The following is a 17,435-nucleotide window of genomic DNA, read 5'->3' as shown; positions in this document are numbered from 1 at the left end:
TTATGTAAAAACACACACACACACTCAAAAAGATAAGTCTGTCTTTCTAGAAGGACATATTCATATATATAATTCATGAAGGTTTGAATGGAAACTCACAAGACATAGTATTTTGTATATTTCTTCGTAGGCTTCTCTTATTCCCAGTTTAAGTCATACCATTTGTACCCTGGAAAACATTTTCACTTTCTGACTTTATTGTAACAAACCTCCACATAGCACCTACTGTGTACCACACACTGCTCTAAGGACTTTAAAAATGTTAACTCATTTAATCCTCACACAATCCACTGTTACCTTTAAAAAACATTACATACTGGACCAGGCAGGGGGGCTCACGGGGGCTCACACCTGTCATCCAGCACTTTGGGAGGCCAAAGCAGGTGGATCACTTGAGTCCAGGAGTTTGAGACCAGCTTGAACAACATGACAAAACCCTGTCTCTACAAAAAATGTAAAAAGTTAGGCCGGCGTGGTGGCTCACTCCTGCAATCCCAGCACTTTGGGAGGCCGAGGCAGGTGGATCACCTGAGATTGGGAGTTTAAGACCAGCCTGACCAACATGGAGAAACCCCGTCTCTACTAAAAATACAAAATTAGCCAGGCGTGGTGGCACATGCCTGTAATCCCAGCTACTCGGCAGGCTGAGGCAGGAGAATTGGTTGAACCCAGGAGGCGAAGGTTGCGGTCAGCAGAGATTGCGCCAGTGCACTCCAGCCTGGGCAGCAGGAGCAAAACTCTGTCTCAAAAAAAAAAAAAAAAGTTAGCTGAGTATAGTGATGCACACTTGTAGTCCCAGCTACTCAGGAGGCTGAGGCAAGAGGATTGCTTGAGCCCAAGGAGGTCGAGGCTGCAGTGAGCCATGATGGTGCCACTGTACTTCAGTCTGGGTGGCAGAGCCAGACCCTGTCTCAAAAAACAAAAAGACAACAAAAAAAGCCCACACACACATCAAAAACCATTAGAGATGGAGGTAAAGCCTTTGGGAAGCCCCTCCCCATCCCCTGTCTTTCTTAAGCAGGGTGTGACCAATATGACATGTTGTCGAGTTTCGTCCAAACTGCTGTCTGTGTGTTTAAGCACATCATATAAACATGTGCTCCTAGAAGCAGACTTTTCTTATGAGTGTGCATTTTTTTTTACCTAAATGTGTCACGCTCGACACTTTTTTTAAAATTGAAGTATAAAAAAGATCACGAATCATTAAGTATTTAGGTTGATGAAATGTCACCAACTGAGCAAACCTGGGTGACATTCATACAAATCCAGACACAGAACATTCTCACCCTCCACAAGCCCCCTGTCTTTCTTCCCGGCATGAATTTCCACAGATCCCCACTCGCCCAAAGTCTGGCGCAGTAGTTTTGTCTCATTTTGAGCTGGATAAAAATGGACTCCTGTATTGAATCTGGGTTCTTTCTCTCCACGTCTTGTCTTTGCAGTTCTTCCATATTATCAGATTTGGTTATAATTTATTCCTTTTTTTGGCCGGGCGCGGTGGCTCACGCCTGTAATCCCAGCACTTTGGGGGGCTGAGGCAGGAGAATCACTTGAACCCGGGAGGAGGAGGTTGTAGTGAGCCGAGATCACACCACTGCACTTCAGCTTGGGCAACAGAGTGAGACTCTGTCTCAAAATAATAATAATAATAATAATAATAATAATAATAATAATAATAATTCCATGTAGTCTTTCATTATGTGACAATTCCATGACTTATATATATATATTTTTATTTATTTAGAGATAGGTGTTGTGGATAGTGACTAAGTGGGCTGGTGGCATGCTTTTATTTTTTTGAGACAGAGTCTTGCTCTGTCACCCAGGCTGGAGTGCAGTGGCGCGATCTCAGCTCACTGCAACCTCCTCGATTGAAGGGATTCTCCTGCCTCAGCCTCCCCAGTATCTGGGATCACAGGTGTGTGCCACCATGCCCAGCTAATTTTTGTATTTTTTGTAGAGACGGGGTTTTGCCATATTGGCCAGGCTGGTCTTGAACTCTTGGTCTCAAGCAACCCACCCGCCTCAGACTCCCAAAGTGCTGGGGTTACAGGCGTGAGTCACTGCACTAAGTTCTATTTTTAATCAGTCTAGAGTCTGGTAATAACTAGACACTAAAACATTTTAAGTTAAGTGAGTTATCTATACAAGAGGACTATATGTCCTAGACTATAAAAAAAGACAAACTTATAGCTTATCTGTTGTTTTTTTTTAAATTTTTCTTTGGTCCTGCCAACCTGACTCTTTTTTCTTAATTAAGACTCCACAGCAGGGTCTCGCTCTTTCACCAAGGTTGGAGTGCAGTGGCGAGATCCTAGCTCACTGCAGCCTCAGACACCTGGGCTTAAGCAATCTTCCCACCTTAGCCTCCTGAGTGGGTAGGACTACAAGTGCACACCACTGTGCCCTGCTAATTTTTTTTTTTATTGTTATTTTCCTGTAGAAACAGGGTCTCACTTTGTTGCCTAGGCTGATCTCAAACTCCTAGGCTCAAGCAATCGTCCCTCCTATGCCACCAAAGTGCTGACTCTCCAGGCATGAACCACTGTCCCCAGCCTCCATGATTTATTGATCAATTTTCCTGTGATGGACATCTGAGTTGTTTCCAGGTTGGGACTGCTGTGACTATTTGAGCATCTGACTTTTGGTGAACATAGAGTGTACCATATGGTAGGGCAGTACCCAGGAGTGGAATAAATGGGTCATAGTAGTTACTGTGATTCTGCCAAACATAGCATGTTAGCCAATTCATTGAAACCGTTCTCTCAGGAGTATATTTTTCCACTTTTCTTTTTTCACTAGAAGAAGGCACCGTGGATGTATATTTTTTCCATGCCAGAACATTTAGACAGTCACTGAACCCACTCTCTTTAGTTTTTCCATAACGCGACGTTACCATAGCTTCAGACTCTCTCTTCCTGCCCGTTTCACCCTCTCTCCCCCCAGCCCCATGGTGTGCTGTCTGACTCTCTCTCAGCCCATCTCCTGTAGCACCTGCATCTTGAATGTGACTTAACAATCCTGGCTGAGCAGAGACTTTGTAGTGTGGCAGTGTCTCCAGGCCCTGGGGACCCAGAAAAGCCTCAGGGAGGAGGTCAGGAATCCTGGCACTTGTTTCTACTGTACACAGGCAGCCTTAGTCCTTGGGCTGGCCAAGAATACCCACAATACCAGTGCTGATGACCACAAAGGAAGGGACTTCTGAATCAAACCACAGAAACTCATAAGGCAGAAAAATGATGCACATGATAACATGCAAATACAGATTTTCTTCTTTTGTTGTTGTTGTTCTTTCTTTCTCTTTTAAATTTTAAAGATGGGGTCTTGCTATGTTGCCCAGGCTGGTCTCAAACTCCTGGGCTCAAGGGATCCTTTCACCTAGACCTCCCAAAGTGTTGAGATTACAGGCAGATTTTCTTTTAACGAAGATACCATGGGACCAATGTCAGAAGGGGAAAAGGTGTTTGCAATATTTAAAAATCAATGAGAAATTAATATCTAGAATATAGGCCGGGTGCGGTAGCTAATGCCTGTAATCCCAGCACTTTGAGAGGCTGAGGTGGGCGGATCACTTGAGATCAGGAGTTCGAGGCTAACCTGGCCAACATGGCAAAACCCCGTCTCTATTAAAAATATAAAAATCAGCATGGTGGGTATTGCTCTGTCATCCCAGCTACTTGAGAAGCTGAGGCATGAGAATCAGTTGAACCCAGGAGGTGGACGTTGCAGTGAGCTGGGATTGAGCCACTGCACGCCAGCCTGGGAGACAGAATGGGACTCCATCTAAAAAAAAAAAAAAAAAAAAAAAGAATATAGAAGGAACAGCTGAAAATTAGCAAGCAAAAAAGACAGCAACCACAATAGAAAAATGGCCAGGCTCAGTGGCTCCTGTGCCTGTAATGTAAGATTACATGCCTATAATCTCAGCACTTTGGGAGACCAAGGTGGGTAGATTACCTGAGGTCAGGAGTTTGAGACCACCCTGGCCAACATGGCGAAACCCCATCTCTACTAAAAATACAAAAATTAGGCTGGTCACGTGGCTCACGCCTGCAGTCCTAGCACTTTGGGAGGCCAAGGCAGGCAGATTGGCTGAGCTCAGGAGTTGGAGACCAGCCTGGGCAACACAGTGAAACCCCATCCTACTAAAATACAAAAGAAATTAGCTGGGTGTGGCAGCATGCACCTGTAGTCCCAGGGGTGCTGAGGCAGGAGAATTGCTTGAACCCGGGAGGCGGAGGTTGCAGTGAGCCAAGATGGCGCCAGTGAACTCCAGCCTGGGCGACAGAGCGAGACTCTGTCTCAAAAAACAAACAAACAAACAAAAAAAGTGAGCAGGGATTGCAATGAGCAGATAACAAAGAAACCCAAAACTCTGATAGGCACCTGAGAAGATGCTAGAAATTGCTGGTAACTCATCAGGGAAGTGGAAATTAAAATGACAGCGAGGCCAGGCGTGGTGGCTCTTGCCTGTAATCCTAACACTGTGGGAAGCCAAGGTAGGAGGATCACTTGAGCCCAGCAGTTCAATACCAGCCTGGGCAATATAGCAAGACCCCATCTCTATAAAAAATGTAAAAGTTAGTTGGGTGTCGTGGCCCAAGCCTGTTGTCCCAGCTGCTCGGGAGGTTGAGGTGGGAGGATCCCTTGAGCCCAGGAGTTCTGGGCAGCAGTGAACCATAATTGTTCCACTGCACCCCAGCCTGGGCAACAAAGTGAGATCTCATCTCTAAAAATAAAATAGAGAAAATAAATTAAAAAACAGCAAGTCATCTTATATAAATCTGGCAAAAATTAGTTAAGTTGGAAATGCCACATGGGGGTTAGGGATATGGGGACCCAGGGACCCTCATGCACTGATAGTGAGTAGCCATTCTGAGGGCTACCTGGCACTACTTACACAAACTGTGCGCATGGATCTGTCACCCAGCAATTAGCTTCTGGGTGTGCACGACAAAACATTCTCCCTCAGCTTCCTGGGGGACCAATACACAGATGTTCACTCCAGCATTATTTCGGGGGAGCTGGAGGCAGCCTGGGTGTCCGCTCCCAGTAGGGGTAGGTGGATAAACAGAAGGAATCAGTCACCAGAGAATCCTGCAAAGCCACCACTGTCACATACCAGGTGTCCACAGAGCAACAGGGGTAGGTCTTAAAACACATAATGATGACTGACAAAAATAAGAAACACTATTAATATCTTATGATATAATGCTCAATGACATAGAATCATTTTACATTTACATAAAGTTTTAGGGAAAAACAATATTTAATATACAACTATGTGTTAGGTAATGTATAATAGAATTGTATTGTACTGTATAATTATATTAGCCTAAATATATAATTATATAATTATACATTATATAACGTCAAATTATATAATTCCGTAATATGACACAAACTTTTGTGCTATTTATTGCAGTTGTATTAACATCAGTACTTAATTACGGAACACCCAGACCTGCTATACCTTGAAAAATGGTTTCTATCTAATTTTGTTTAACTATGGGATATTGTTTTATATAACTTACTGTATACCACTACATGTTAATAAAAATAATTTTTTTTTTTTTTTTTTGGAGATGGAGCCTTGCTCTGTCACCTGGGCTGGAGTGTAGTGGTACGATTTCAGCTCACTACAACCTCTGCCTCCTGGGCTCAAATGATTCTTGTGCCTCAGCCTCCCGAGTAGCTGGGATTACAGTTGTGTGACACCATGCCCAGCTAATTTCTGTGTTTTTAGTAGAGTCAGGGTTTCACCATATTGGCCAAGCTGGTCTCAAATTCCTGGCTTCAAGTGATCTGTCTGCCTTGGCCTCCCAACGTGCTGGGATTACAGGCATGAGCCACCGTGTCTGGCCTAATAATAATTTTAATAGGGCTGGACGTGGTGGTTTACACCTGTAATCCCAGCACTTTGGGAGGCTGAGGCAGGCGAATCTTGAGGTCAGGAGTTCGAGACCAGCCTGGCCAACATGGTGAACCCCTGTCTCTACTAAAAATACAAAAATTAGCCGGGTGTGTTGGCAGGTGCCTGTAATCCCAGCTACTTAGGAGGCTGAGCAGGAGAATCGTTTGAACCTGGGAGGTGGAGGTTGCAGTGAGCCGAGATCTTGCCACTGCACTCCAGTCTGGGCAACAAGAGCGAGACTCCGTCTCAAAATAAATAAATAAATAAATAAATAAATAAATAAAATAATAATAATAATAGCAACACTTACATTACATTAACCAGGCACTAGCACTGTTTTAAGTTTTATCTCATTTAATTAATTATATCATTTAACTCTCCCAACAACCACTTGAGGTCGGTACTATTAATATTCCCCTTACTGGATGGGGAAACCGAGGCACAGAGAAGCTAAGTGGCTTATCCATGTAACTCAATGGAGTGAGTGGCAAGGCTGGATGGGATTCAGATTATCTGGCTCGGAGTCGGAGTCTTTGTTCTTTTTTTTTTTTTTTTCAAGACGAAGTCTCGCCCAGGCTGGAGTGCGGTGGCTCAATCTCGGCTCACTGCAGCTTCTGCCTCCAGAGTTCAAGCAATTCTCCTGCCTCAGTTTCCCAAGTGGCTGGGATTATAAGCGTGTGTCACCACGCCTGGCTAACTTTTATACTTTTAGTAGAGACGGGGTTTCACCATGTTGGCCAGGCTGGTCTCGAACTCCTGACCTCAAGTGATCCACCCACCTCGCCGTCCCAAAGTGCTGAGATTACAGGGGTGAGCCACCACACCCGGCCGGAGTCCTTGTTCTTAATCACTGTGTTTGGTGCTTTTTAAAGTCAGGAGATCTGGTGCACATCCCTGCTCTGCTGCGTGATATCTTGCAAGGGCTTCCATACTCAGAGCCTCAGTCTGCCCTCTGTGAAATGGGAGAATGATGGCACGTTACTTACCGTGGTGGGGAGAGAGCGCAGGTACCTTTTAGATACTCCCTCTCCCACCCCACCTCCCGCGGCCAAGCAAACCTCCAGCCAAGATTTGGGGCGTGTGGGCAGGGCTCCGGCGAAGGGGCGTGGCCGGGGAGTCCTGGTCCAATGGGGCCCGGGGGCGGGGCCTTCCTCCTATCTCTGTCCAGCACGCGTGTACTCCTCGCAGTTCCATCTACCTCGCGGGTGCCTCTGGCGTCCCCAGAGGTCTCCGACCCCAGCCCGCCCCCAGCCCTCCCGCCCAGCCCGCAGCCCTCTCCCTGTGTTCCCTGACCTCAGACCCTGGCCCTCGGACCTCGACATCATGGGTGACGCAGAAGGCGAAGACGAGGTCCAGTTCCTGCGGACGGTGCGTATCTCTGGGTTTGGGGTCTGTGGGGCTATCTCTTGGGGCTCTCTGAGGGTCTGTCTGTCTCTGAATGTCCCTGTCCGGCTTGCTGGTGGTCTCTGAGACTCGAGGTCTCTTCCTGTGTCACTTTGAGTGACTGTCACTCTGTCTTTTAGTCTCCTTCACCTTTCTCATTACAGAGAATTAGTGGCATTGGGGACTCCAGAATGGGAGAGGGATCTTCGGTTGCCCTCTCTTCTGACTTTAGCGATTTGTCCCCCACAAGAAGGACCCCTGAGGGAGCACACCCTCACACCATCCTGGAAGCAGGCACTTGGGGAAGGTGGTTCTAATTCCTGGGCCTGATTTAGCCGTACCCCCCCCCCCCCCTTAGCCCTAATTCTCTTTTTGCTCCAGACTCTGACCTATTTAAATTCTTGAGAAGGGAGCTGGGGTGGGCTGGAGGACACAGCTGCTTCCAACTCCTAGCCCTTGAGGGTCTCGTCGGGGAGGGATCTCTTGGGTTCTGGGTCTTTCTTTCCTTCTTCGTTTTGGGCAGGAGGGCTGCTCCCAATGGCTGCTAATGGTCTTGCAGGGTCTCTGGGTGGTGTCTCTCCCCATCTGTCTCTTTGAGTGTCTCCATGTCTCTGTCTCTTCCTCCATCTCAGTCTCCCTGTCTCTGTTTCTTAGCTTAAGGCCCTCTGATTTTTGCTGTCTCTCTAGCTGGGTCACTCCCTGCATGTGAGCCCCAGCTGGGGGCAGGGATGGGAATTGGAACAACAGGTGTCCCTCCCAGAATAGCCCGCTTTTCTGGGGCCTGGGCAGGGGATGGGGAGGGGACGAGAGGGAGGAGGGGCTGCCATCTCCCTGTCCTTCCCACCTTCCCCTCCCAGTGGCTCCGAAGGGTGTGGGGTCGTAAATATGGGAGGGGACGTCCTCTCCTCTGGGTTAGGTCTGCTGACCAGACGCTAGCCCCGCCCCTCCCCTGGGGCCCTGCAGCCACGCAGGAAATGCTGACACAGCATTCCTGCCCCAGAATAGGACCCTGGCGAGCCGGGTCCGGTTTCCTGGGAGAAAGGAACAAACAGCTGGGGCTGGTAGTGAAGGATGGGGACAGCTGGGAAGGGGCCTAGCTTCAGCCAAGACTCTCTCCCAAGCCGCAGCCCCTCAGCAGACACCACGGGTTGGGCCCTGCCCAGCCCTAATAAGACCATGGCCATGGCCACTGGCCTTGAGCTGTCGCTCTAAACCAGGCCCTGTGCCCTGGGCCTCTGCCTCCTGAGACATCTAATTATATCCTCGCTGCCCTGTCTTCTGAGGTAGGGTCCTATCTTTATCTCCCTGAGAGATTTGAGGGAAACCAAGGCCCGAATGGTAGAATCATTCACCCAAGGCCAGGAAGTGGCATCTCTGGATGCCCCTAGTGCCCAGCCCCATTGCCTTCACCAGAGAAAAACTGGGCCCAGACTTGCCAAAGTAGTCAGTGTTAGGGTTCTGGAGGCTTGGCCATGGAATCTCTCCACCCCAGACTGGGTCAGTTTTTTTGATTGTTACTGAGGTCATGGTGGATTTCTCAAAACGTTCTGGAGGCTGGGCTCAGTGGCTCACGCCTGTAATCCCAGCACTTTGGGAGGCCAAGGTGGGCGGATCACTTGAGGTCAGGAGTTTGAGACCAACCTGGCCAACATGGTGAAACCCTGTCTCTATTAAAAATACAAAAAAATGTTAGCCAGGCGTGGTGGTGCATGCCTGTAATCCTAGCTACTCGGGAGGCTGAAGTGGGAGGATTGCTTGAACCTGGGAGGCAGAGGTTGCAGTGAGCCGAGATTGTGCCACTGCCCACTCCAGCCTGGGTGACAGGGCGAGACTCCATCTCAGAACAAAAAACCTTTTGGACCACATCCCGCCCATAAGAAACATTCTGTCTTACAACTCAGTACATTCACACACGCATAGACATGATTAAAAACCAACTTTATTGAGGTGTAATTGACCTACAATAAATTTTACCCATTTTATGTGTTCAATGAGTTGTTTTGTTTTTGTTTTTGTTTTTGTTTGTTTGTTTGTTTGTTTGTTTTTGAGACAGAGTTTCACTCTTGTTGCCCAGACTGGAGTGCAATGGCGTGATCACAGCTCACTGCAACTTCTGCCTCCTGCGTTCAAGCGATTCTCCTGCCTCAGCCTCCTGAGTAGCTGGGATTACAGGTGCCTGCCACCAAGCCCAGCTAAATTTTTTGTATTTTTAGTAGAGATGGGGTTTCACCTTGTTGGCCAGGCTGGTCTCGAACTCCTGACCTCAGGTGATCCACCCATCTTGGCCTCCCAAGGTGCTGGGATTACAGGCATGAGCCACGCGCCCGGGCTTTTTTTTTTTTTTTTTTTTTTCTGTTTTAGACAGTGTCTCAATCTGTTGCCCAGGCTGGAGTACAGTTGTTCAATGGTTGGTTCAATGCAACCTCCACTTCCCAGGCTCCAGTGATCCTCCCACCTCAGCCTCCCGAGTAGCTGGGACTACATGTGCATAGCACCATGCTTGGCTAATTTGTAAAATTTTCTGTAGAGGTGAGGTCTCACTATATTGCCCAGGCTGGTCTCGAACTCCTGGGCTCAAGAAATCCTCCAGCCTTGGCCTCCCAAAGTTTTGGGATTACAGGCATGAGCCACCATACCTGGCCTTTCTTCTTTCACTCAGCGTAATATTTTTGACATTCATCCATGTAGCATGTATTGAGTTCGTTGCTTTTTGTTGCTGAATATTATTCCATTGTGTGACTATACTGTGGTGTGTTTATCAGTTCACCTGCTGATAGACATTTGAGTTGTCTCCAATTTTTACTATTATGGACAACACAGGGCCTGTGACCATTCACTTGTACCTATTTTTAACTGAAACAAGTCTCATACAATGTAGATGGCCCCTGAAGCATGATGGGCACGCTGTTATTTTCTATTCTTGCTCCATTTTGCTTCATTTGGTTAAGCGTGATGGCCACAGCCCCCCCAAACTGATTTCACTTCCCTTTGGTGGGTGGTGACCTCTACCCTTACCCAGGCTGGGGTTTCTCAAACCCTGGCCCAAGTTAGAAGCTCCTGGGGTCTGGTAAACAGTACGCATTCCCTGCTGACCCCAAATCAGGCTCTTGACGGTGGGGGGGCACTGGGCCAGCAGGGAAGCTACATTTTTAACCAGAACCCTCCGCTTCCTTTTTTTTTTTTTTTTTTTTTTTTTTAAGATGGAGTCTTCCTCTGTAGCCCAGGCTGGAGTGCAATGGCACAATCTCGGCTCACTGCAACCTCTGCCTCCTGGGTTCAAGTGATTCTCCTGTCTCAGCCTCCCAAGTAGCTGGGATTACAGGCATGCACCACTATGCCTGGCTAATTTTTGTACTTTTAATAGAGATGGGGTTTCACCATGTTGGCCAGGCTGGTCTTGAACTCCTGACCTCAAGTGATCCACCCACCTTGGCCTCCCAAAGTGCTGGGATTACAGGAATGAGCCACCTCTCCCAGCCTGCCTTCATTCTAATTCAGGAAAAGTTTGAGAATCAATGCGGTAATGATTGGGCTCTCTGTCTCTGCTTTGCATTCTGGCTTTGCCATTTGCCTGCTTCCTAATTTGGGGCAAGTGATTTTTATTTTTCTCTCTGAGCCTCAGTGTTCTCATCTGGAAAATGGGGACAAGATTATATACAATAGCCAGACCCCATGGCTCACACCTGTAATCCCTTCGCTTTGGGAGGCTGAAGCAGGAGGATTGCTTGAGGCCTGGAGTTCAAAAACAGCTTGGGCAACATAGGGAGACCTTGTCTTTACAAAAAATGTTAAACTTTAGCTGGGCGTGGCAGTGTGCACCTGTAGTCCCAGCTACTCAGGAGGCTGAAGTGGGAAGATCACTTGAAACCAGGAGTTGGAAGCTGCAGTGAGCTGTGATCTCGCCAGTGCACTCCAGTCTGGGCAACAGAGCAAGACCCCGTGTCTACAAAAATATATATATCTTAAATTAGCTGGGCGTGGTGGCATGAGCCTGCAGTCATAGCTTCTCAGGAGGCTGAATGGAGAGGATCACTCAGCCTAGGAGTCCGAGGCTGCAGTGAGCTATGATCGTACCACTGCACTCCACTCCGGGAGACAGAGTGAGACCCAGTCTCTTAAAAAAAAATTTTTTTTTTCAAGGGGTCCGTGCAAGTATCTCTCTGACCTCATCTCCTCCCTGTTTGCCCCTCCCCTCTGCGGCCACCATCCTGCTTCATCTCCTGTGTTGTTCCTCAACATCCCCAGCACCCACCAGCCAGAGGCCTTGGCCCAGAGTCCCTCCTCTTCCCCCAGAGATGAGCAGGCCTGATTCCTTCTTGTTATTTGGACAAGGCTCAACTCAAATGTCACCTCCTTGGAGAGGCTGTCGCTTCACTCCCTCACTGATCTCATCCCCATCCTAAAAGCCACTCTCTTACATCAGCCTGGGTTATTTTTTCCATAACACCTATCACTGACATTAACATTACTTATTAATTCACCTGTTTATTCCCTGTCTCCATCATGAGGATTTAAGCTCCCTGAGGGCCGTGATTTTTTTTTTCTTTCCTTTTGAGACATGGTCTCAATCTGTCCAGGGGCGCCAGGGAGATGGGGCTTGATCATGACTCACTGCAGCCTCGATATCCTGGGCTTGGCAGTCCTCCCACCTCAGCCTCCCGAGTATCAGGGACTACAGGAGTATACCACCATGCCCGGCTAATTTTTAATCTTTAACTTTTGTAGAGATGGGGGTCTCATTATGTTGCCCAGGTTGGTCTTAAACTCCTGGGCTCAAGTAATCCTTCTGCCTCAGCATCCCAAACTGCTGAGATTTACAGGTGTGAACCACTGCGTCCAGCCAAGGCAGGGATCTTGATCTTCATTGACTTTATTCACTGCTCTATATTCAGTGCCTAGAACAGCACCTGGCCCATGGCAGATGCTCAACCAGGGTCTGTTAAATGAGTGTAAGGCACAGAGCATAAGGCCTGGGAGCCAGTAAAGTGCTTAATAAATACAGGCTATACCATTGCTATGTTTTGTTTTTTTTTTTTTTGAGATGGAGTTTTGCCCAGGCTGGAGTTTCACTCTTGTTGCCCAGGCTGGAGTGCAATGGCGTGATCTTGGCTCACTGCAGCCTCCACCTCCCAGGCTCAAGTGATTCTCCTGCCTCAGCCTCCCAAGTAGCTGGGATTACAGGCATACGCCACCACGCCCGGGTAATTTTGTATTTTTAGTAGAGACAGGGTTTCTCCATGTTGTTCAGGCTGGTCTCGAACTTCTGACCTCAGGTGATCCACCCGCCTCGGCCTCCCAAAGGATTACAGGCATGAGCCACCGTGCCCGGCTATTTTTGGTTTTGTTTGTTTTTGAGATGGAGTCTCACTCTGTCACCCAGGCTGGAGTGCAGTGGCTCGATCTCAGCTCCCTGCAACCTCTGCCTCCTGGGTTCAAGTGATTCTCCTGGCTCAGACTCCCAAGTAGCTGGAACTACAGGCATGCACCACCACACCCCGCTAATTTTTGTATTTTTTCATAGAGACGGGGTTTCACCATGTTGGCCAGGCTGGTCTTGAACTCCTGACCTCAAGTGATCCACCTCCTCGGCCTCCCAGAGTGCTGGGATTACAGGTGGGAACTACTGCGCACGGACTCAATACTGTCCTTTATGGTACTTCCAGGATCCAGCCCGGGCTATCACGTTGCATTCAGGTGCCATTAGAAAGCAGTCTATAAATAAAGAGAAAATAGCAGTCTATTATTAAAACAACACGCAAAAGAGAGAATTTAGAGAAAGATGAGCTTAAAAAGCAATTTAAGTTGAGCATTTTTCCACCTTCCAGTGGATCACTTTGCAGACCCCACTTGGGAGGCCTCTGGAGCCAGTTGGACTCAGGTTCAAATCCCAGCTCCTCCTGTTACCAACTATGTGGCCTTGGTCCGTCTGTGACCCACTTTGAGCCTCAGTTTCCCCATTTTAAAATGGGGATAGGCCAGGCACAACAACTCATGCCTGTAGTCCCAGCTACTCAGGAGGCTGAGGCAACAGGATTGCTTGAGCCCAGGAGGTCAAGGTTGCAGTGAGCTATAATTTACACCACTTCACTCCAGCCTGGGTGACACAGCAAGACCCTGTCTCTAAAAATAAAAATAAATGGGATGATTACTTGAGGTCAGGAGTTCAAGAGCAGCCTGGCCAACATGGCGAAACCTTGTCTCTACTAAAAATATACAAATTAGCCAGGGGTGGTAGTGCACGCATGTAATGTCAGCTATTTGGGAGGCTGAGGAAGGAGCATCACTTGAACCCAGGAGGTGGAGGCTGCAGTGAGCTGAGACTGCAACACTGCGCTCCAGCCTGGGCAATGGAGACTGTTTCAAATAAATAAATAAATAATAAATAATAAAATAAATGGGATGACACTGGCTTGTATCTCAAGGAGTTGTCGGGAGCAAGTAGAGGGCTTGGGCAGGTGGATCTTGTCAGTCACTGTCTTTTTCATAAGGACCGGGGTGGGAGGAGGGGCCCGTGGTCTGCAGTATCTGTGGTATCCGGGCCAGGCCCCCCTGGAGACCCTGCCCCTCGGTTCCGCAGGATGATGAGGTGGTCCTGCAGTGCAGCGCCACCGTGCTCAAGGAGCAGCTCAAGCTCTGCCTGGCCGCCGAGGGCTTCGGCAACCGCCTGTGCTTCCTGGAGCCCACCAGCAACGCCCAGGTCTGTGCAGGAGGGAGAGGGGCCTGGGGACACGGGGGTCTGAAGGGGCAGAGAATCTTGGGTCCAAAGAAGAGAGTTCTGGGAGTCTGAAAGGAGGTGATGACAGGAGAGAAAGTGAGGAGGGGGGCTAAGGCTAAGAGGGGGCCACCTGAGGTGGGGGAGGGGTGGAGGTCTGAGAAGGGAGGGGCAGGGGCTCTGGGGTGTTGGAGGGAATACCTGTGTGCACAGAGGTGTGATAGGCCAGGGCGGGGGCTGCTGATCCAGAACGTTCCTTGGCAGGTGGCTGAGTGGGCAGAAAGCCTCAGGTTTAAGGGGAGGTGGCCTGAGAGTCCAGAAGAAGGGCTGGTTGGGGAACAGGGGTCTCAGGAGGAAGGAGCAGGGAAACTGAGGGACGGGTGGGGGGTGGGGAGGGGGGTGGGGAGGGACGAGGCAAAGGACCTGGAGCACAAGGAGGAGGGGTCTGCAGTGTTTTATTTTTTATTTTTAAAATTTTTTCAAGTAACAAGACTGAATCATTATGGGGTGTTTTAGGGGGAAGGAGGCCCTCGGCGGGGGCGGGGGAGGATGGGACAGGGCCTGAGATGCGGAGGGCGTAGGGCATCTGATGGGGGTGGGCGCTTGAGGGTCTTAGATAGTGGAGTCTGAGGGAAGGTGATCCCCAAGTCCTATCACTGACAAGCCCGGGAATTCTGAGGGTGGGGGCAGCTGGAGTCTGAGAGGGCAGGGGATCGAGGGGCCGAGGGCCTTGGATCCAAGGCAAAGGGGCCTGGAGGGTCAGGGGACACCGGCAGGGGGCTGAATGGGGAGATCGGGGGCTGAGAGGTGGAAGGAGCCTGGGGTCTGAAAGGAGGAGACCTGGGGGAGGGGCAGGGGCTGGCAGACAGGGGGATGTGGAATCTGATGTGGGGGAAGTTTCAGAGTCTGAGCCAGTGGGGTCTGAGGAGCAGAGTCTTGAGTTTAGGAGCTGGACGGTGGGGGACTGAGGAGGGAGTATAAGGTTGGGCGCCCTCCTGTGTCTGTGAAGCAGAGTTCAGAGGTGTTTGAGGGAAAAGGCAGGAGTGAGGACTGTCTGATGGTGGAGGTAGGAGGAGGGGCTTCCTTTGGTGTTGGAGGGATGTGGGGTCATCTGCAGAGGAGGACACAGAACAGGAGATTCCTGTCCTTGGAGCAGGGTCAGTGTGTCTCAGTGGGGAGGCATGGGGCTGAGGCTTCTTATGAGATTAGGTGGGACGCTGGTTAGTGGGGAGGGTTAGGGTTAGGGAGGCTTCTATGGAGTCTGGGTGGGTCTGAGGTGTTTGAGGGAGGAGGCACAGAAGAGGTGTTTTCGTGATGTTGGTCTAGATTCAGTGCGTCTGAGGGGGATGGCAGAGGGCAGGACCTTCCTGTGGGGTGAGGGTGGGGTCTGGTGTCTCAGGAGTGTGGGCATCCAGACTAGGGGAGGGAGTGTGGCAGGGAATGGTGCTTGGGGGGGTCTTCCGGCCCCTCACTCACATCCCCCTCCCACCCCAGAATGTGCCCCCCGATCTGGCCATCTGTTGCTTCGTCCTGGAGCAGTCCCTGTCTGTGCGAGCCCTGCAGGAGATGCTGGCCAACACGGTGGAGGCTGGCGTGGAGGTAAGGACCCCACCTGGGGGCGGGCGGGATGGCAGGAATGGGCGAGAGGACCTGGGGGGTCGTTTAGGGCACGGTGGCAAGGATGGGTGAGAGGACCCGGGGGTCGCTTACCATCTGCTCTTCTTCCTCTCTCTGCCCTGCCCCCCACAGGCCCTCAATTTGGATAAGTGGGTAGGTCTGGCCTTGGATGTCACCTGTCCTTCCACCCCTCCTGACCCCAGGCAGGCCCGTCTCTCGGGCCCACGCCCTGCACACAGGGGCTGGAGGGTCCTCCCCGGCCCCAGTTGTCAGGGGCTGTGGAGCCCAGAACAGGCCAGGCAGGCAGGAAGGAAGGAAGGGGATGGGGGCTCCTGAGCCCCTGTCCCCAACTCCTCCTCCTTTCTCCTCTTTCCAGTCCTTTCCCCCAACCCTGATCCCAGCTCCTCTCCGCATGGGACCTCCCTCTCCCCCACCTCCCCCATCCCAAGTGTGAGTCCCTCTGGTCCAGGAGCGGGTCCACCATGTGATCACCTGGCCCCATCACATGGTGCCCCCATGGCACCCTCAGAGCATGGGCATGTGACAGCCATGATGGGAGGCATGGTGACATCGAGCAGTCAGATGTCTGCCCCAAGGTCCGGGTTGGGGACCTTGTGCTGGGGAGGGGCAGCTCTCTTACCACTGCGGGTGATGTTCACCTATGGAACAACTGCTAGGCATGTCCCGGAGCACACGGGCTGCAGCGTAGCATGATGGGGGAGGTCAGAGCAGAGGGGCCAGAGTCCACAGAACACGAGATCTTGGGGCCGTCCTCAGGGTCCCCAGGAAACTAGAAGACGGGTTCGTTCTCCTGAGTGATTTCCAGCCAAGGTGAAGGCAGCAGAGAGGACAGAGTGGGCTTTGGGGAATGTAAAATGCTCCATCCATAGGCATCTCAGAGACATAGTCCCTGCTTCCGTGAATGGGGAAACTGAGGCAGAGTCCTGTGGGAGTCTGAGCTGCGGCTGTTTTACCTCTAGGCCTGAGCATGGTATTTTGCAGGGAGCATCTTGTCACCTGTGACTAGGCCAGACCTCTTGGGGATCTGGAGAGTCCGGGGATCTGTGCTTATTCTGTTCCCTCCCTCCCCCTGCAGTCATCCCAGGGCGGGGGACACAGGACGCTCCTGTATGGCCATGCCATCCTGCTCCGGCACGCACACAGCCGCATGGTGAGTGCAACCTCGGTGGGCGTGGGCAGGGGCCAGGGCATGTGGGGCCTGCTAGAAGGCTGACCTCCCTCTACAACCCTAGTATCTGAGCTGCCTCACCACCTCCCGCTCCATGACTGACAAGCTGGCCTTCGATGTGGGACTGCAGGAGGACGCAACAGGTGCAGCGGCTGGAGGGGATGGGGGTGTGAAGGGGCCCTGCAGCAGGGATTCAGGGGGTAGAAGGTCTGCAGAACGCAGAGGCAAGCATGAGACTACCCTGGGGACATGAATGGGGGCTTTGTAGCAGAGAGTCTGTGACACAGTCCGGACAGGGAGACTTAAACACACATTGGGGAGTGCTAGGCAGAGAGTCTGAAGTCAGGAACGGGGAACTGTTAGGCAGAGAGTTGGTGGCAGTGATACGAGAGTTGTGGGTCAAGGGCCTGGGAGGCTTGGTGGAGGGAGAGCCCTGGGGAAGAGCATTCTGGGAAGCCATCACCTGACAGCCACCCCCATTCCATCCCAACCCATAGGAGAGGCTTGCTGGTGGACCATGCACCCAGCCTCCAAGCAGAGGTCTGAAGGAGAAAAGGTCCGTGTTGGGGATGACATCATCCTTGTCAGTGTCTCCTCCGAGCGCTACCTGGTGAGCCATT

At 50.6% G+C, this 17,435-nt stretch overlaps 1 protein-coding gene across 1 annotated transcript in view; it reads left to right on the top strand.

Annotated features, from left to right (window-relative positions):
• Positions 1 to 7,093: 7,093 nt before the first annotated feature.
• Positions 7,094 to 17,435, top strand: part of LOC100592793 (ryanodine receptor 1) — a 137,751-nt gene continuing 127,409 nt past the window's right edge. Inside the window, exons 1-7 of the mRNA XM_030822220.1 lie at positions 7,094 to 7,282; positions 13,875 to 13,994; positions 15,504 to 15,608; positions 15,759 to 15,779; positions 16,723 to 16,797; positions 16,880 to 16,958; positions 17,313 to 17,425. Of these exons, the coding sequence (XP_030678080.1) occupies positions 7,238 to 7,282; positions 13,875 to 13,994; positions 15,504 to 15,608; positions 15,759 to 15,779; positions 16,723 to 16,797; positions 16,880 to 16,958; positions 17,313 to 17,425 (558 nt within the window). The 5' untranslated portion in view covers positions 7,094 to 7,237. The remainder of the gene's footprint in view (positions 7,283 to 13,874; positions 13,995 to 15,503; positions 15,609 to 15,758; positions 15,780 to 16,722; positions 16,798 to 16,879; positions 16,959 to 17,312; positions 17,426 to 17,435) is intronic.

This window comes from Nomascus leucogenys, chromosome 11 (assembly GCF_006542625.1).
Source record: "Nomascus leucogenys isolate Asia chromosome 11, Asia_NLE_v1, whole genome shotgun sequence".
Lineage (NCBI taxonomy): Eukaryota > Metazoa > Chordata > Mammalia > Primates > Hylobatidae > Nomascus > Nomascus leucogenys.
This window is presented reverse-complemented; position numbering and strand designations above follow the sequence as displayed.